General features: G+C 39.9%; 3 protein-coding genes across 4 annotated transcripts in view; 1 reads left to right on the top strand and 2 right to left on the bottom strand.

Moving 5' to 3' along the window:
- Window positions 1–1,962, bottom strand: part of WDR76 (WD repeat domain 76) — an 85,681-nt gene extending 83,719 nt beyond the window's left edge. For both annotated transcript variants that reach the window (XM_037018803.2, XM_037018802.2), the window contains exons 1-2: window positions 1,684–1,962; window positions 668–1,066 (exon numbers count right to left, since the gene is read on the bottom strand). In XM_037018803.2, the coding sequence (XP_036874698.1) occupies window positions 668–1,066; window positions 1,684–1,746 (462 nt within the window). In that variant the 5' untranslated portion in view covers window positions 1,747–1,962. The remainder of the gene's footprint in view (window positions 1–667; window positions 1,067–1,683) is intronic.
- A 1,873-nt stretch (window positions 1,963–3,835) lies between these two features.
- Window positions 3,836–16,984, top strand: MFAP1 (microfibril associated protein 1). Its single transcript, XM_017671268.3, has 9 exons — window positions 3,836–4,068; window positions 8,501–8,720; window positions 9,986–10,115; window positions 10,381–10,568; window positions 11,054–11,162; window positions 11,252–11,412; window positions 12,693–12,852; window positions 15,229–15,318; window positions 15,411–16,984. The coding sequence occupies exons 1-9, from the start codon at window positions 3,990–3,992 to the stop codon at window positions 15,591–15,593; spliced, it is 1,320 nt and encodes a 439-aa protein (XP_017526757.1). The 5' UTR covers window positions 3,836–3,989; the 3' UTR covers window positions 15,594–16,984.
- A 361-nt stretch (window positions 16,985–17,345) lies between these two features.
- HYPK (huntingtin interacting protein K) lies at window positions 17,346–18,659 on the bottom strand. The gene is made up of 4 exons (XM_017671271.3): window positions 18,448–18,659; window positions 18,057–18,112; window positions 17,664–17,715; window positions 17,346–17,512 (listed from the first exon to the last, which is right to left on the bottom strand). The coding sequence occupies exons 1-4, from the start codon at window positions 18,607–18,609 to the stop codon at window positions 17,417–17,419; spliced, it is 366 nt and encodes a 121-aa protein (XP_017526760.1). The 5' UTR covers window positions 18,610–18,659; the 3' UTR covers window positions 17,346–17,416.
- Between the last annotated feature and the right edge of the window lie 637 nt (window positions 18,660–19,296).

Below are 19,296 nucleotides of genomic sequence, written 5' to 3'. Positions count from 1 at the left end.
TCAATTATCCTATCTCCCTTTCCCACCACCAATTTCTGTTCTGGTTCCATCAACTGTTTGTCATGGTATAGTTTTATTTTGTCTTGCCTAAAATTCATCCCTTTAAATGAAGTACAACACTCCTGTAGCAATAGAAGCCAAAAGAATTAGATACCTAATTCCTTAAATTGATTCCAAGTATTATTTTAAATAGAACTAAACAGTGTTTATCATGTATCTTCTCTATTCCATCATTTGCCTCCTTCTTGTATTTAGAGAAAGTATTATTCAGCACCTCAAAGCAATCAACTAATACTGATTTCTGTATCCTGACATCAAGGGCCAATCAAACGCTCTATGTCCCACAGGCCCACTTCTTCTGATACACTGTGCATAAACATGTAAAAGTGAGCAAGACACTATGAAGTATGAGTAAACTCCAAAAATATGCACAATAAACTGAGAGGAAGATGGAGATTACGTCAATCCTTTCCTTGACAAATCAAAATCAAGAGCAAAATTAACCCAAGGAGTTTATCTGTTAAACATTCGAAAAATAAAATTTCAAATAAGCATAAATTAGATGATAAAATAATTTGAGCTAGAGACAACCTGGATAACCTTAGCTTACCAAAACTTCAAATTTCAAAATAAGAAAATTTGAATAAGCTAGTGACTAAATTCTTACCAGGCGTGGTGTGGTATCTTCATCACTGTCTCCATCCTGACTGCTTTCCACATCAACACTGAAAATCACTGTATTTGAAGTGCTCTCCTGTTGTTGCTTACTTTCAGTAGGAACATCTAAGAATGATTTTTGCAGAGTAGATTCTGACTTGGAAGATATGACTTCCATTTTTGGAGTTAAGATCCTTCTGCAAGTTTTCTTTATTTTAGTCTTCTTACATAACACTTCATTGTTAGAATTCTTATTTAATAGAGATTTGGGGCTCTTAAATTGGTCTGGTTTGTAATTACTGAGTGAAAAGGGGACAAGATAGGCCTTGGCTGTTCTTTCTAAAACTGTAGTCTGTACTGGTCTCACAGATACGTAAGCGATGTTTTGATTTTCTTTATATTCATTCACCTATTCAGGTCAATAAAGGAAAACAGAGTATTAGAAACACAAGTATGCCTTTTCTTACAGATCTGTGGAAATAAATTCAATTCCTATTTCATGATGAGAACATAAATTCAAGCTTATAGACTGTAAGGCAGCTTTTTTCCCTCCAAAATGTAGATAACTAATTCATTAATCTGAATAGAATTATTTATTATACTGGGCACATTTCTTGCCCATATAAGTCTGCCAGAACAACAATAAAAATGACAACAGTTTGTAACTAAGGAGACTACCCCAACTATCAGTTTCTGAGTAACTGAAACTTTCAAAAATCGGAACCTGACAACTGCTGCAAAAGCAAATACATAGTCCTTAATCCCATCGGGACACTATTTCTAGGGTTACTGCTAAGAACCTTCCTCAACGCTGAAGGCCTAAGCTCCTGAGAGGAAAGCCTGGGCAGGGTCTCCGCACACCTTTCAAAGCAAAACCCCAAAAAACCCGTTAGGCTGAGGGTTGCCCCAAGGAGCAGGAAAATTCTGGAGTGGGCAAGTGCCCGATGCCAAGTCCTCACGCCCTCCTGGGCCTGTGCCCGGCCGACCTCTCAGGAAGACTGAGGCAGGGGCGCACCCACTTCTCACCTTCACCTGAGGTCGCTGTCTGGGGCCCGCCTTTTCCTCAGCCGCCGCGCAGGACCCCGACATCTTTCCGCTGAGTAGCAACTGGCGCCTTCCCGCCAAGATCGCGGCGGGAGGCGGGCGGCGGGCGGCGGGATGGAGGGGCGGGGCGCGCGGCCGCACAGGCGGGCTCAGGCCCCAGCTGGCCAGAGGGGGCGGGGACGTTACGGTTGTCTCTTCAGGAAGCAAGTTTACTCGCCCCAAACTCAAATATCTTAGAGATGCGGTTGGATCAAGCCAGCGTTTTTACCTTGGATCCCGGTGGTTTTGTCGCTGCTGATGCCAGTATCTCGCCTTGAAAAACACTTGGCGCTTCTGCTGAGGAAAATTCACCTGCCTTGTAATGTGAACCTGGAATATTATCAGACACACTTAGAAGCTGAGTGGAATAGAGAGGAAAGGAAATCAAAATCAACAATGCTGCCTTTACGCTGGCCCCCTAGTTCCTTATAACCCTACCATCAGAAAGCTATGCCCTATTATCTTCCTCCTTAAAAGAGAAGCATTTTGATTTTTTTTTTCAAGAGCTGGTGTTAATTCCATCTGATCTTCTGACCACCAGTTAACTAAGGTCCGTCCTTACGTTAACCTTACTAAGGTCAAGGCTGGGGGAAAGTTGTGAATCAAATAATTTTTGCATCACATAACATAAATAAGAGTTTATGGCACTGCATTTCTTACAGTCACAGCCACATCACATTTTTCCTCCTATTCGCTGGGTTGCCGCGCAAAATAATTAATTGCCTTCCCATTAGGTTTGCTCTCTCCAGACAGAGTAGTTTCAGAGCTGATAAATTCATAAACTCCTAAAGTCATAATATAAACTTCTTTCTACTATATGTTTTTAAGGTCCTTTTCTTTCTAGCCAAAACCGTTAGCCTGCTTGGTTATTTCAGTCCTCCACTGTTCCTTCCTCGAGACTTACCCAATTTTATTTCTTCTCCCAGCCTACACCTTATTTTAGAACACAGGTGAAATAATTTGAGAACTGATTGTACTAACAGCACCTTCGAGACCCTCCATGATCTAGTACCTGAAAAACTCTTAACTCCTCCTTGACTTTAAAATGACAAAATCAAACTTTTCATTGTCTGATATATCATGTTATTTCTGGACTTCACAACTTCGCTCTTACTGTCACTTCTCTCCCACCACAGCAGTTAAAACATCCTTTCTATGGTGAAATGTATTCTGACCTCCAGTTAGCCAATGTTTTGTTTTTCACAAAACCAAGCTAATAACTGCAGTTGCTTCTCATGATTCTATAAGCCCTTAGAGATCTCCTAAACAGAATTCAAGCTTCTTGAGGACATGAGCCTTTTTTTAAAATAATTTTTTGTTAAGGTGTGATTGATATACGCTCTTATGAAGGTTTCACATGAAAAAACAATGTGGTTACTACATTTACCCATATTATCAAGTCCCCACCCATACCCCAATGCCGTCACTGGAGGACATGAGCCTTTTAACAATATTCAATACTCCATAGAGAGAGCTAAGCACAGTAAACGCAGCAAGCACTTAATAACTACTTTGGACTTACTATGCAAACACTCCCCAGCAAGAAATGTTTTAATAGGAGGTCTTAAGAAACTGAAAGATCTGGAAAACCTAAACGCAGAGTGTTTGGATTTCAGGCATTTTCCTAGGCCCCTTGGGGGCCTTTTTTTTTTTTTTTTTGCCACTAGCCTAAATCACCACCAACTTCTCTCACTTGACGGAAAAATACGCGTCACACACAGCCCACTCATCCTCATCAAGGGAGCTAACCAGGTCCTACTTAAAAGATTTCTAGTCCTATTTAACTCTAATTGTGACCATTCGGTAGCCTGGTCAAACCGCCCTTTACTATCTCCTCAGTTTCTTATTCATCACTCTCATTTTTCTCGGCTTCAAATCAAGCTAACAAACGAAATCTTTAATTCGAACCTGCCTCGCCGCAGGATGTTAACAGCAGAGCCCCCAAATAGCATTTCCCGCCAGAAGTGGCGTCCAAATATCGCGAGACAAAGGGCGCTTGGGTGGCCTATAAACATGCGCAGCAACACATTAGCGCTCTAGAGGGTAGGCGCCCAGACGTCCTCCACAATCCCACAAGCCTCTGGTTGGTTGCATATTTCCGGTTTCTCTAGCTCAGGCGTAGGTGGTGTTTCTATCAGTCACGCAGCAGTGTCCGGCGGCTCTTGGTGTGGAGAATCTTTCTGTTGTCGACGTTGTCGTTGTTTTCTGGAGTCAGTCAAGTTTCGGGAGTCACTGCTGCTGTCATCAACATGTCGGTCCCAAGCGCACTAATGAAACAGCCTCCTATTCAATCTACGGCTGGGGCCGTCCCTGTTCGCAATGAGAAAGGTACTGTGCTAAGCCGTTTCCAGTCGGATCTTACCTCTTCCTTCCCCAGCGTACTCCAAACCTACCACTGCAACCCCACCGACCCTTAAGACCCTGTCCCCTATTTCTTACACTTTTCCCAACAAACTCATACCCGATCGCGTTGCTTAAGGGATAAGGAAATAGTTCCATCTCATCTTGTTCCTATAGCTTGTCTGCCCTCAGCTACAGCCAGCACCCTCTTCCTTTGGCCTCCAACAATTCGTTAGACTATTATATAAGCCTTGCTGTTGTCAGGGAGTTGTGCGGGACACAATCCCTCTTTTATTATACATAGCAGTCCTTTATGCTGCTTTTGTAACTCTTGTCATAGTTATTAATATGTCTTTCTTCCTCTACTACATCATAAACTTATAACCTCCTAGAGTTAGGAACATTTCGTTTACCCTTTTCAACCAACGCAGTGACTGTATTTATTAAATTGAACACAACGTTGTGTAAGACAGTGCTCCTTATCTTAAGGAACTTATATTGTAGTAGATGTGAGACATACAAAAACAGGCACATTCTCAGCAGTGTACAGTTTTTCACACCTGTAACACCTGTCACATAGGTACTACAAACCAAGCGCTGTTGGAGAGCAGAGAAGGAATAATCTCATATTGGGATAATCCAGGAAAGTCTGTGAAGAAGGTTGCCTTTAAACTGATCTTTAACAAATGGGTAGGAAGTCCAGTGGTGCAGATGGCAGAAGGAACACTGTCTCTGTTTGGGGAGTCAGACTAAAAAAAGTCAGTTTTTTAAGTAAAGACTTTGGAAAATAATGTCAGTTCTTTCCTTTTTTGGTATTTAAATATACTGTACCTGTCCTTGTGCAACTTGCCTTTTCTTTTTTCTTTTTAAACTCAAAACATGGCTTTTAAGAAGATCCTTCAGATACATATAGATCTAATTCATTCACTTTACTTAAGAATTCCATTGTATAGTTAAACCACAGTTTATTCCCTACATTAGGAGTTTGTTGTTGGGTGTTTTTTTCCTCCTATTACAGACAGTGCTGCAACTGTCATTCCTGAACGTGTCCCTTTAGTCTACTTGTGTAAGAATCTCTCTAGGGTAAATAGACTCCTAGAAATTCATTATCTGCTTAGGTACCTATTGCCAGTTGCTCTCCACAGTGGGTAGTAAGAGCATCAGGAATTTTTATTTCCCTATGTATTCATCCACACACTTGGTTGTATCAGATTCTTTAATTTTTGCCCAATATAGTGGGTGTGAAATGGTGTCTCATTATTTTAATCTGCATTTCCCTGATTACTGGTGAGACTGAGGCATCTTGTTTGTTCATTTATCAGTTCTACGTTTCCTCCTCTATAAACTGTTTCTGTCATTTACCCATTTTCTATTTGGTTTGTTTTTTATACATCCTAAATCTGTAATATCTGTTTCTCTGGGTTTTTGGCTTGTCTTTTAACTTGAATTATGGAATCTTCTGTTACACAGGTGTTTTTAATGTTAGCAGGTTTATCAACTTTATTTTTTATGGCTTGTGCTGTTTTGTGTATTAAGAAATCGTCCCATACTACACTGATACTAAATTTACTGATGTTAAATATAGATATTAAAATTACAAAGATTTTCTATCCTTTTTTTGTATATACTAAATAAGATTGAATACACAGCTGTGCAAGACAGACATTGATTTAAGGAGCTTACAGTCCCTTAGAGATGTACATATTTAAGATGTTTCTTGCACACTTAGGTATTTAATCCATATGGAATTTTTTATGTGTATAGTGTCAGTGAGATACCTAATTTTACTATTCACTTTATGGTTAGCCAATTGTCCCTACTACTTTATTGTTGGACTAGCCCACCCATTCTCCACTGCTTTTTAATGTCGCCTCTTTAACATACCAAATTCTTGAATAGGTTTGTTTCTCTGATCTCTACTGTGCTCCATTGGTCTCTACATACCCTGAGTCAATGACATTGTTTTAATTACTGTAAGTTTAAAATTAAGCCCTGCAATCTGATACAAAAACCCTCCCTTCCACCTCACCTTCTATTTTTTTCATTAACACTTTTTTTAGAGCAGTTTTAGTTCATAGAAAAGAAGAAAATACAGAGATTTCTCATAAGACTCCTAACCCCACACATGTATAGCCTCCCCCATTGTTAGCATTCCGCACCAGAACAGTACATTTGTTAAAATAATGAACCTATATTGACACATCATAATCACCCAAAGCCTATACATTAAGGTTCACTCTTGTGGATTTGGACAAATGTGTGATAACATATCCATCATTATGGTATCATACACAGTATTTTCACTGCCCTAAAAATCCTCCCCCTGCCCAGCCTCTGGCAACCACTGATCTGTTTACCTTCTCCATAGTTTTGCCTTTTCCAGAACGTCATATATTTGGGATCATATAGTATGTAACATTTTCAGATTGGTTTCTTTCACTTAGTAATATGCATTTAAGGTTCCTCCAGGTGTTTTTGTGGCTTGATAGCTCATTTCTCTTTAGTACCAAGTAATATTCTATCATCTTTACCATGCTTTATCCATTCACCTAATGAAGAACATCTTGAGTGCTTCCAAGTTTTGGCAGTTATGAACAATGCTGCAATAAATAGCAGTATGCAGGTTTTTGTGTGGACATAAGTTTCCAAATCCTTTGGGTAAATAACAAGGAGTGTCACTGCTGGATTTTATGGTAAGAGTATGCATAGTTTTCTAAGAAACCACCAAACTGTCTTCCAAAGTGTCTGTACCAATGCTGCCATGGCTCCACATCCTCACCAGCATTTGGTATTGTCAGAGCTCTGGATTTTAACCATTCCAGTAAGTGTATGATGCTATCTCATTATTGTTTTAATTTGCATTTGTCTGATGACATATGATGTGTTTTTCTGCCATCTGTATCTTTTTTGGTAAGTTGTCTGTTAAGGTCTTAGGCCTCACTTGTTACTCAGAATTGCCTTGGCTCCTTTTGGCCTCCTATTCTTCCATATGGTATTAGAATCAGCCTGGGGACAACTTTTAATGGAATTACAATTATAGGTCATTCAATTATTAATTCAGGTACATTTGCCACCTTCTCATCCTTAAACATGATATAGGTCTCCCATTTATTTAGATCTTTATATCTTTAAGTAGAATAATATATTTTTTCCTCCTAAAAGCTTTGCACATCATTTGTTGAATGTATTCCTTGGTATCTTATAGATTAGTTGCTGTTGTAAGTGGTATTTTTAAACTGCATTTTTAAATTATGTGTAGCTAATGTACAGGTACACTTATTTCTATTCAGTTTCTTCCTGAATTCTTTTTTTAGCTTGTCTGTTGGTTATTTTCTATGTCTACATAGATAATCATATAGTCTTACAGCAGTTTTTTCCTTTTCAAGCCTTACCTTTTATCTTTCTTTTCTTGTTGTCGTAATTAGAACCATACAAAAATGTTAACTAGAAGATGTTATAGAGACAACCTAAGGGTGACCACGTTTTTTTTAAGTAATGCTTCTAATGTTTTATTATTAGATATAATTTTTACTGTATCTATCATTATGATTATGTGACTTTAAATATGTAATAAAGAGTATGTTACTTCCACCCACTCCAACCCCCACCCTGATCCCCATTAATTTTCTAAGGTTAAGTCATCCTAAACTAAATCCTATTAGATCATGATGGCTTAGAGTTATTTTGTTAGTTCTTGCATTCTGGAATAAGTTTTCTATTATGTTATTTAGCATTTTTATATCCATGTTTATAAATGAAAACCACCTTAAGTTTTCCTTTGATCTATTCAGTTAGGTTATCAAGGTTATATTCATCTTACAAAGTGTTTTGATTAGTTTTCACTGTTTATTCACTGGTATTGTTGGTATTTGTACGAGATTATGTATTCTTGCAGGTGTGATAGCACATAAACTAACAGAAAAGAAGGTAGAAATAGATAAGATTAGAAGATTGAGTTACGTAGCAATATATCATAAAGGCTACATGGGAAATTCCAGAGGAACTAAAAGAATTAGCAGTATTTTAATTTTATGTACCCACTTAAGTCACCCTTACTGTGTAATGGGCACTGGTATAAATAAATCATTTAAGGGTATAGTTGAGGTAGAATACCATGAATTTGTGATGGACATAGTCTGCCTGTTTGAGGAGACTTTTTTCTATTGTTTCACCACCCAGCTTTCTCCACTTCATTGTATCCAAGCTAGGCCTCATTATCACTAATGTTGGTGTTCACAAGAATGCCTTCCCATGACTTGGCCTTTGTAGGAAAATAGCATTAGAGGAACAGATCGTTGGGTATTAGCTCTTTCCCTGCTCGAATTCTTGTTTACTAGGAATACAGGGCTCTACCTGCAAAGGCCAAGGGCTGAAGGACATTGGGAAAGGGACTACTGAAACGTACTACTTTCTCACACAGGTGAGATTTCAATGGAGAAAGTGAAGGTAAAACGTTATGTGTCGGGCAAGAGGCCAGACTATGCTCCTATGGAGTCCTCAGATGAGGAGGATGAAGAATTTCAATTCATTAAGAAAGCCAAAGAACAAGAAGCAGAGCCTGAGGAACAGGAGGAAGATTCATCTAGTGACCCTCGGCTACGGCGTTTGCAGAACCGTATTAGTGAAGATGTAGAAGAGAGGTAATGCTAGGGTTGTTTCCCTAGACCTGAATCCCTCAGGTTAATTAATAAGATTTGTGCATTTTATTGTGTAAAAAAAATCAGTAAGAATAACAATAATAGCTAATACTTGACTAGTCCTTACTGTTCAAGTATGCTTGCTATGCCAGACACTATTCCAAGTACATTACAGTTACTAAATCTTGTAATCCACACAATATCCTTATGAGGTGGGTATTACTATCCCCTTACAAATGAGGGAACAGAAGCACAAAAGGGTTAGGAAAATAATGTGACCAAAGTTATATAGCCAGTAAGTGGTAACCAATAAACAGCAGGTTACCTCTGGCCCAAAGGCCCTACTAATTAACTCACTAAGAGAATAGAAAACAGACCATTGGTTGGTTTGTTAAGGAGAGTCTTTTAATACAAATGTGTTTTGTAAGATATGAGAAATTAATTTTATCCATTTACTTATTCTAAAGATTAATGAGGGGAAATGACACTGATAAAGTAGGAAAACAGGGCTGATGAATGGTTTCATGTAAGAAAAGAAGCCTCCCAAAGAGGGATTTTTCTGTGTTGCATATTAATTGAGATATCACCTTAAGAGTAGGCCAGGGGTCCTGAACTTTCACAGTTCATAGTGTCTTGGGAATTTTTTCACAGAGCCTTTAGGCCCAAACAGTTCTGCTTATTAAGTAATTAGAGCTGAATAATTTAATAAATATTCATGACCCAACAACTTAGTAATTTGAAAACTATAATACATATAAAATAAAAAACATGTTTATTTCATTCTTACATAACCACGGTTACTTAATTGTGGGATTTATGTGCCTCTTGGACACTGACAACTTCTCAAACCTTAGAATCGGATTGGCACTGTCACTCTCATTTCCTGTTGCATATTGATTTTCACTCAGTACTTTTTATCACAGCAGCCACCAAAAACCCACTTTCACAAAGATCTGATATTAAATGAAACCTATGATCTAATGTTGAAACTGACTTATCTTGAGCTATAAAATATATCCCAGTGTACCCATATATGTTTGTTGCAGTGCCCCAGGATGCAGTAGCATACATTTAATATTTCAAGTCCAAGCTGTTTGCTCCCAACACTTTGAGTTAATTTCCTTAATCTGTACCTTAGTTTCCCTATCTCAAGACTTCAGTATTAATAAAAGCACACATGTGCAGGTGCTCTAATAACTAAGGAAATGTGATTGATGCCCCTTCATTTCTGTGACATTGGTGTTACACTTGGAGATACTGTTTTTCAGATTGGCTAGACATCGGAAAATTGTGGAACCTGAAGTGGTAGGAGAAAGTGACTCAGAAGTAGAAGGAGATGCTTGGCGCATGGAACGAGAAGACAGCAGTGAAGAAGAAGAGGAAGAAATCGATGATGAGGTATGATAAAAGAAAATGGAAAATTCTTTCTGGGTACAAGAAAAAGTTGGAGCCTATGCTCCTTTGTTAAGGCCCTAAAGGCACAAGATTGCTGCTGTTGGTGGAGTGCTGATCCAGTGTTCCCCGTTTGTTGGTGTTAGGATTGAAAGTAGAATGGTGCTAAGTTGCATTTACACATACCAGAATTCTTTGAGTTTGATGAGGAAAAAATTAATAGCCATGTTACAGCCATTTGGCTGACTGGCTTGGACATTTGACTTGATAGGAAATAGAACGGCGTCGTGGCATGATGCGTCAACGAGCACAGGAGAGAAAAAATGAAGAGATGGAAGTCATGGAGGTGGAAGATGAGGGCCGTTCTGGGGAAGAGTCAGAATCAGAGTCTGAGTATGAAGAGTACACAGACAGTGAGGATGAGATGGAGCCTCGTCTTAAGCCAGTATTCATTCGAAAGTGAGTATCTCACAAACCAGACCTGAATTCCCGTCATTGCTACTTTCCAGGTCTAACTATAGAAGTTGTTTTTTATCTCAGGCTCTTCTGAAATGTATGCACTAAGTGAAATTCTTCTGTCCAGTGCTCTAGCTCTGCAGAGTACTTACTTCAGAATATCTTGGTGTTAGCAGAGAGCCTGAGTTTGTTTTCACATCTCCTGTTTCCCTAGAGCACTTATCAATGTCTTATATTAACCACAAAATTAAGCTTGAAGAGCAAATTCCTGTTCTTTTCCTAATGGCTAGAAATTCTGCTGCTTGCATTTCTCATAGATGAATGGAAATTTGATGCTCTAAAGAACTGTGGTGAATTCCATTTTGGCCCTTTGCAAATAACAGAGCCAGGGGTTGGTTGGTTGTCTGATTTGGGTGGGACTTGATTTAGGGGCTCAAAGAGCTCCACACTAAGGGCTTTAGGCAATTAACAGGACCTCTGTGCTACAGGAAGGACCGAGTAACGGTTCAAGAACGTGAGGCTGAAGCATTGAAACAGAAAGAGCTGGAGCAGGAGGCAAAACGCATGGCTGAGGAGAGGCGCAAGTACACACTGAAGGTACTTGGAGTGGCTATGAGTAGTAGAGTACTTAGGTTTGTCTGAAGAGAATAAGGAAGTCCAATAGTCAGATTTTTCTCCCTATCCAGATTGTAGAAGAGGAAACCAAGAAAGAACTAGAGGAGAACAAGCGGTCCCTCGCTGCACTGGATGCACTCAATACTGATGATGAAAATGACGAGGAAGAATATGAGGCATGGAAAGTTCGGGAGCTTAAGAGAATCAAGAGGGACAGAGAAGATCGAGAAGCGTGAGTATTAGGATGGGCCTAGGGTTTAATACTGGTCCTAGTAGGGTAGCCTTGAGGCCCAACACCTATGAGTTCCATCCTAGCTTTCTTTAGGGTTCCTGCACCTGGGCGAGTTTCCCATAATTAGAATATAGCCTGTTAGAATAAAATCAGAGAAAATAAATACATTTTGTCAGTGTTTCTCCATGATAGAGTGCCACCTAATATTCCCTTTAGTTTCCCAGTAGACATACAGAAGTTACTCACTGTTACCAGTTAACTACTGTTGCATAGCAATCCAACCCAAAATTAAGTGACTTGAAACAATTATTTCTCACAATTTTGGAGGTTAGCTAGCAGCTCTGCTGTTGGTTTCGCCTGGGCACTCTTAGGCAGTTGTATTTAGCTGGAGGATTGACTGGGCTAGAAAGTCCAGAATGACTTCACTTGTATGTCTGGTAGCTGGTGCAGATTGTCAGCTGGGATGCCTCACTTGTCCTTGTTCAGTAGGATAGACTCAGGGCAACATTCCAGGAGGGCATAGGTGGGAGCTGGCAACATCTTTTGAAGTTCAGTGTCATTTCTGCAAAGGGGCATGCATACTAATGTGCATCCAAACTAATCTACCACACCCACTATGTTACGGCAGAATCACTCCTGAGCTGCATCACTCATTCTTGAAAAATTACTTGGAATGAGAGGTGAACCCAGATTACAAAGGGAAACCATCAATAGGAAACTGTCCTCAGCCTGCAGTTTCTAAGGTTTTTATCCTGGGCTTCAGGGAGTCCATGTACCTTTAAAATTGTACGTAAAACTATGTGTATATTTGTATTTCTCTGAAGTAAGGGGGTCTCTTACTCCCCCACCACCAAAAAAGTTGAATTCACCTCAGTCTAATGATGGTAATTCTTGGTTTGTGACATGTAAGTACATTTCTGATTACTAAAAGAATACCAGTAAAATCTTAGGAGTTTCTTTAAGTTCTGAGTTTTTAAAAGCTAAAAAGTCTTTTCAGGGAAGGGCAATTGTAATGTTGCAAAAAATCAAGCAGTAATAGTATGTCTGAACTTCAGGAAGCCTAGAATCACCTTTTGGAAGTTTGCAGTACTTGGTCTTGAAAGCATAATAAAGACCACCTCATCTTCTTTATTGAACTTCTGATCCTGATTCCTCCCAGGCAATGACTAGAACTTAAAAAGCTGTCTAATGCTTAAAAGGAGATAGTACTGTATTACTCAGATAATTGGGTCTTTCTGAAGCTAGAATGATATTAATAAGTAGTTTTTTTCTCCGGACAGGCTTGAGAAGGAGAAAGCAGAAATTGAACGCATGAGAAACCTGACTGAGGAAGAGAGGCGAGCTGAGCTTCGGGCAAATGGCAAAGTCATTACTAACAAAGCTGTTAAAGGCAAATACAAGTTTTTACAGAAGTATTATCACCGGGGTGCCTTCTTCATGGTAAGAAGTGAATAGGGAATGGGAAAGTTGGGCAGGAGAAATAACTCAGAAGCTTTGAATTCTTCCTCCCACTTCTCCTCCTATCAAGGAATAAAAAGGTCCTGGGATGTTACTTCCACTTGCCAGTGGTTAACTTTCTGTTTTGCTTTTTGCCCCTGAAGAATATAAACCCAGTAGAGGCACTGGCAACAGGATTTTAGAAGTAGCAGCAACTGTTCTCTCTTTTGGCTCCAGCTCTCCAAAGGAGGAAATTATATAATAGAAGAATTGAGGAACTAAAATAGGATTAGTAATCTATATAAATACTAGACAATTTAAGTTCCCAGAATCTCTTAGATTTTATTATTCATATCTCAAAAGTGAGAAATTTTGGTTGTGCAAAAACCAAACCGCAAATAGCTTTACATTAATGGATATTTGGGTGGCAGAAGTTTAATTCACTTCATTCTGAGCTGACAGAAAGTGACTAAGCCTAACTAACCAAAAAATGGTTAATTATCTAACCATTATGTGTAATGTTGTCATTTTCATTCTTCATATAAAGGCTAAGGTCAAAAGGCCAAAGTCTGTTAACCCTGTATAGAGACTAGAATTTCTTCCAAAATATTTGGGTTAACACCAGTGTAATTCGTTAATAGAGAGCAGCAGGGGAATAGGAGAATTGATTGCATTTATTACATCTGATAGCATGTGGTTTGTAAAATTATTTCCTCATGTTAAAGGAGTACCAAAACTAGCTTTTTCAAATGCCATATATTACACCCTAAATATTTCCACTGCAGGTAAATTCCTGCCTTTCACTGTAGATACCAGTAAAATTTTAAAACTTCAGTGAAGGATTCCTTATACCCCTACCCCCTCAAAATCAATTTCAGTCTATATGCTCAGCAGGAAATGTTTGCTTTGTTAGGTAGTTTTGAGCACATACAGATTTCTGCATTGGAATTGGTGGTTTCTGAATTCTTGCACAGCTTTGATGTTACAAAATATTATTACTTAAGTATTTCAGCAGCTTTAATGATGAAGCTTCTTAGAGCAGCAGTGCCTTGCTGCCTAAGATTCATAAGGAAATGTTTATGTGAAAGTCTTTTGGAGCACATAATCATCTATCAACTGTTCTCATGTAGTTGAAATGGCTTGTGAGATTAAATGAGACACTCTCAGGCTCTTAACAAGGGGAAAAGTAGATCTGTTTGCCTTACCTTTACACTGGGCCTTTCTATAGCTGAAGTGAAAAGAGTACTCTAAATTTTATTTGTTTAAAGGGCTCAGCTCTCCCATGAAACTTTCCTTAACCAAGATAGTGCTATTTTAATTCCTTCAGCACGCTTATAGTTTGTATCACGTACAGCCTTACTAATGTGTTGATTTCAAACTATTCTCCATAATTTTTAACATAGTTCATTAATTACCCTTTGTAGCATTTACATGTTAAGGGCCCTGCTGTTTAGTACTGCTGGAGAGTACATACTCCTTGCCCTCAGACAGCTTACAATCTAAAAATGGAGCTAAGGCAAATATATGCTATAACACAAGAGTCAAAGTACTGTCAGACTTCTGAAGAGGGAGATGTTGTATTTGGTAGAAGATTGAAAAGGATGACAGAGAGAAGGTGACATTTGAGATGTTTAGACTTTCTGACATTCAGTGGTGGGAAGACATTCGAGGTGAAGGGACCAGTAGAGGAGGCAAAAAGTATCATCTATAAAGGGAAGTAGCAAGGAGAAATAGATTAAAGGTAGATAGTATTTGGTCTTGATTGCTATACAGAGGAGTCATGCTTATTTAATAAAACAGAACCAATGAAAAATTTTGAGCAAAGCAAAGGTTTAGAGAGTTGTTTTAGAAGCCATCCAGTGGCTGTATAAGACTGATTTCAGGGAACATCTGTAACACAAGTGATAAGAATTTGTAGGAAGTAGCAGCTGATTGAATGTGTACAAAGATTGCTCAAATTTTAAATCTAGTTGAGAAAATGTTGATCCTATTAACAGGAAAAGTTAAATCAGAAAGAGGCTGATTTGCAAAGGTTGGAATTATTTTTCCTTTAGATGTGAGTTTGAATTCCCACAATATCCTAGCTAAGAAATATAATGGGTAATAGAAAACTCAGGATCAAAATTTGAGCAGTCTGTATGAAGTTATGAGTGAATGAACATATTAAGTGCAGTGAAAATATAGCCAACCTTCAGGAAATGTCTACACTTGGGAAGATAACAAAACAAAGGAAAAAAAGTATTGTCTCTACTAGAAGCACTTGCAGAAAAGATTCTATACCCCTGCTTTCTTTGTGTCCTTTGTTTTAGAGTTTAATAAGTATATGGTTTGGATATATGGGAAATAAAACCCAAAGACTGATAAAACTCTTTTCAACAGGATGAGGATGAAGAAGTATACAAAAGAGATTTCAGTGCACCCACCCTGGAAGATCATTTCAACAAAACCATTCTTCCCAAAGTTATGCAGGTATGGAGTACCTTAAAAACATGAAAAAAGGAGTATGTTGAGGGCTGGGACATGATAACATTTGGTGGTATAACTTACTGTCTTTCCCTCAGGTCAAGAATTTCGGGCGCTCTGGTCGTACCAAATATACCCACCTTGTGGATCAAGACACCACCTCCTTTGACTCAGCATGGGGCCAAGAGAGCGCCCAGAACACAAAGTTCTTTAAACAAAAGGCAGCTGGGGTACGAGATGTATTTGAACGTCCTTCTGCCAAGAAACGGAAAACAACTTAAAGTTCAACTACTTACTCTTCCAGCTGAAGGACAAAGGGAGGTCTCAGAACCTGGCCCTTGATTTGCTCTTAATGTTATATAAAGGGCCCCTGTAATTCAGCCTGTTGGACCTACCACCATACTTGTGACACTGGGCAACCCAGTTTTTGAAGGTGTTTTGTGAGGTTTGGACTCATGCTGAGAAACCCACAGGAAAGCACTAGGCAAGTAGGAGTAGAGGCTTCCCACATAAAACTCTTTCTGAGAAATGTTAGGTTTCATCACAGCTCTGGCTTCCCAAATTTACTTGGGACTGTTCCACGTTTTTCTGGTGCCTTAGCTTGGGCTAGAAACATGAGCATGTAAGTTGTGGACTGTTACCTCCACCATACAGGAAACCTACGCTCACTGCATTTTTGGAGTCAGCTTTTCTAGGTGATCATACTTTTGAACCATTCGTGTGTATGTATCAAGAAATAAAGGAATCATACACCAAGAGGCTTTTAGAATGATACTGCAGATAAAATGTGTAGGCTGACAAGTATCAACCCGTTAATTAAAAGCAGGGAATTGTCAGGAAAGGCTTATCTCACATTTTGACCATTCCCTTTTTCTCATAGGCTCAGATGCTAGACTAGCTGTATTCTGAGTGGTACCCAGATTTATTCCATGGGCAAATACATATATGGTTGTCCTTGCTCTCTATAAACTGTAGCTATATATAGAACAAATGTTGACCCATGAACTGGAGAAGCCAAGTACCTACCAGTGTCTTCTTGCCCAGCTCAAATATCAAGGAAGGCATAGCACTGTCCATGTTGCAATGTAGTGACAACACACTGAAGTTAAATTCAGTGATTTTTCCATTTAATATTTAAACAATAACAAACCTGCACATGGCAGAGCACTAGGTGCTTTGAGAAGTGACATTTAACCAATAGGAAGACTATTTCTCAATTGCATAAAAAATGGGAAGGACAAGGTCTTTTCACCCTTTAAATTCTTAAATGTCCTAGAATTAAAAGTATAAATAATTACTATGGGGTAATAAACACATAAGGATGAGTATGTCACTGTTATGTGTGCCAGAGGAGGATAAAATCTAAGAATTATTGTAGAACCAAAAGACCTTGAAATTCTTTTGGGAAAGAGTGTTTATTGCTGCCATTTGAATGTCCTCTGAGGCAGATAACTAGGCTAAGCTTTTTACATTCACCAGCTCATCGATTCTTGTAATAACCCTATGGGTATGTATCATATTATAGTTGAGAAAACAAGCTCAGCAAGGGTGACTTGACAAAAGATTAACTTTTTTAAAGAAAAATTTTCTTCTCTCCAGGATAGGAAATGAGATGGAAGGTGTAAATGTCATGGTTCAGAATTAAAATAGTAATCTACTTTGTAAACTAAAATCTTTCATATATTAATTTTACATAAGACTAACTGATGTCTTCTATGTTATGTACTGTGTTTCCACCTTTGTACCTAAATTCTGATTCAAAATGTCTTATGAATTGGTGATTTAACATCTATATACATTGGCTCTTAGGCAGTACTGGCTTTTTAGCACTCATAAGCTACACTAGACACCCATACCATAGGGTATATTAACCCTGCTGAGACTCCAAATGTACCCTGAATACTGTGAAAGCTAATCAGATGAATGAGCCTGGCCTGCCACCTAGCATCTGCATCTGAGCAGGAGGTCATGAGGTTTTCTTCTACACTGATGCTTCATGTAACTTAAATCAGTTATTCTCCAACACAAGATGATAAAACTGAAAAAAAAAAAGGCCAAATCTTTATTGAAATAAATCCAGTGGGTAGGTCTGAGAAAGCACAAATCAGTTGGTTAGGGCAATAAGGGCCTCTACCACATTGCCCATGTGTTCTCTCAAGCTCCGCTCTGCTGCTGCTCGTGAGATCTCCATCTCTGTCATCTGCAGGAAAATGATTGATGGTGTTAACCTAACTCCTCCCAGGCATTAAAGAGCCACCAAGGTATGCTGACTCTACCTGTTGCAGTAAACAATCTAAATTAAGCAAATTAACCTCCCCTGCCCATACACTAGGTTAGGCATTACAACTCACTATCAGCTCCAGATCTTCCTTCTTGATAGTAACCTTTGCCAGTTCCTTCTCCCTGCAAATATTCATGTACATTAGTCTTCATTCTCTACCACAACTGCCCGGAAGGATCATTCCCAGCTGTGCCATACAAATAAATGATAAACACTGTTGAGTGAAAATACAAAGTGACACCCACCCCATCTCTATCCCTTCTGTAATCTTTACAGCAGACAGCAGGTGTTGCCATAGGCCTTTCCTTCCACCAATAATAGAGTGGAGTTGTAAATTTTAGATCTGCAGGAACCTGTGACAGAGTTGAACAGTCCAAGGTACAAAGGCTTAACGACTTTTATTTTTGTCTGGGGGGAAAAAGTGGGGCTAGTGGGGCTGGTTGGCTGGGTGCTTAAGACTTACCTTTCCTGTTTGGCTTTCTGCTCCCGGGACCGTCGGTCTCCAATCACCGACATGGCCTATGGGAAAAACAGATCCTGTTACTGCTCTGCTACCCACAATTCCCAATAATCCAAAAAGCCAATAAGCAGTGGGTCAGGTGTGTATTCACGATTATGACCTATCAGGAACAAAGACCTATATTTAATTCAATTCTGTGCACTTGAGGTTCATTTTAAACCCAATCTCCATCAAGCTCCTTGCGCAAGCGGCAGGCTCCGGTGACAGTTCAGTTTCCCTCTTGCCTCCTCCCGTAATGGGGATCGGGACCCGGATCTGGGGCTGAGCCACCAGTTACAGCGTCAGAGCCCCCTCTGCCCTCAGCCCGCCCAGACAGGCTCCCGGCCGACCTCACCGTCTCCAGATTGGAACTCTGGATTTCCTTCTCCTCAGCATAGTCGGTGACTCGCTCCAGGTCCGCCGCACCACTGTCATGCTTTCGTGGCTTCTCGGGAGGCCGCTCAGGACCACTGGTCTCGGTCTCCAATTCCAGCTCCACGTCCCCCTCAGTAGCCATACCGATCCCAACACGCCGCTGTTCAGGCCCCTCCCCCCATGACTTCCGGAATTTAACCCGTAACTTCCGCCCCGAGAGGAGAAGGCGGGACTGACCTCAGGCCACACCTTTATTAAAGCTATAGTTCTAGAAGCTTCAGTGAGGAAAGCCCGTTGCCTCTCAGGCTGCATTTCAGGCTTGTATAGTGAGAGTGGATTTTTTGCAAGGCTCTCTCCCAGACCTAGCCAGTCCCCACTCCAGACCTTCCCGACATCTTTCATGTCACCTAGATACCGCCCCCATCCCCGCGAGCAACACACACACCGCAGGTTGAATGTTGTCTAATTCTAAACCAATTAAGAATGCTAATCCACAGGTGGCCAGATACGCAAACTGCTCCCTACTGAGTGGCGGCCCAAGGGCTCTCAGCAGAAGGTAGTTTCACACAGATATTTGCATTTGCACATCCTGGAGGTTGGTGTTCTTTTCCTGAGGTCCCTGTCCATTCTCCCGTGGGCTGGGTGACCAGCCCCAGCACAGCCGCACTCCAGTGGGTTGAGGACTGAAGAAACTGCTACTTTCTCACTACTTTCCACCTGGTAGACTTGGGCCTAATCCCAAGGACAAGGATGGTGGGTTCAGAGCCCCTCCCAGGCCCTGGCGCTTCCCTCCAAATATGCAGTGGAGTCAGCAGTATCATAGTGAATC

This window comes from Manis javanica, chromosome 8, assembly GCF_040802235.1.
Source record: "Manis javanica isolate MJ-LG chromosome 8, MJ_LKY, whole genome shotgun sequence".
Classification (NCBI taxonomy): Eukaryota; Metazoa; Chordata; class Mammalia; order Pholidota; family Manidae; genus Manis; species Manis javanica.
The sequence above is the reverse complement of the archived record's forward strand: the minus strand, read 5'-3'. Positions and strand labels throughout refer to the sequence as shown.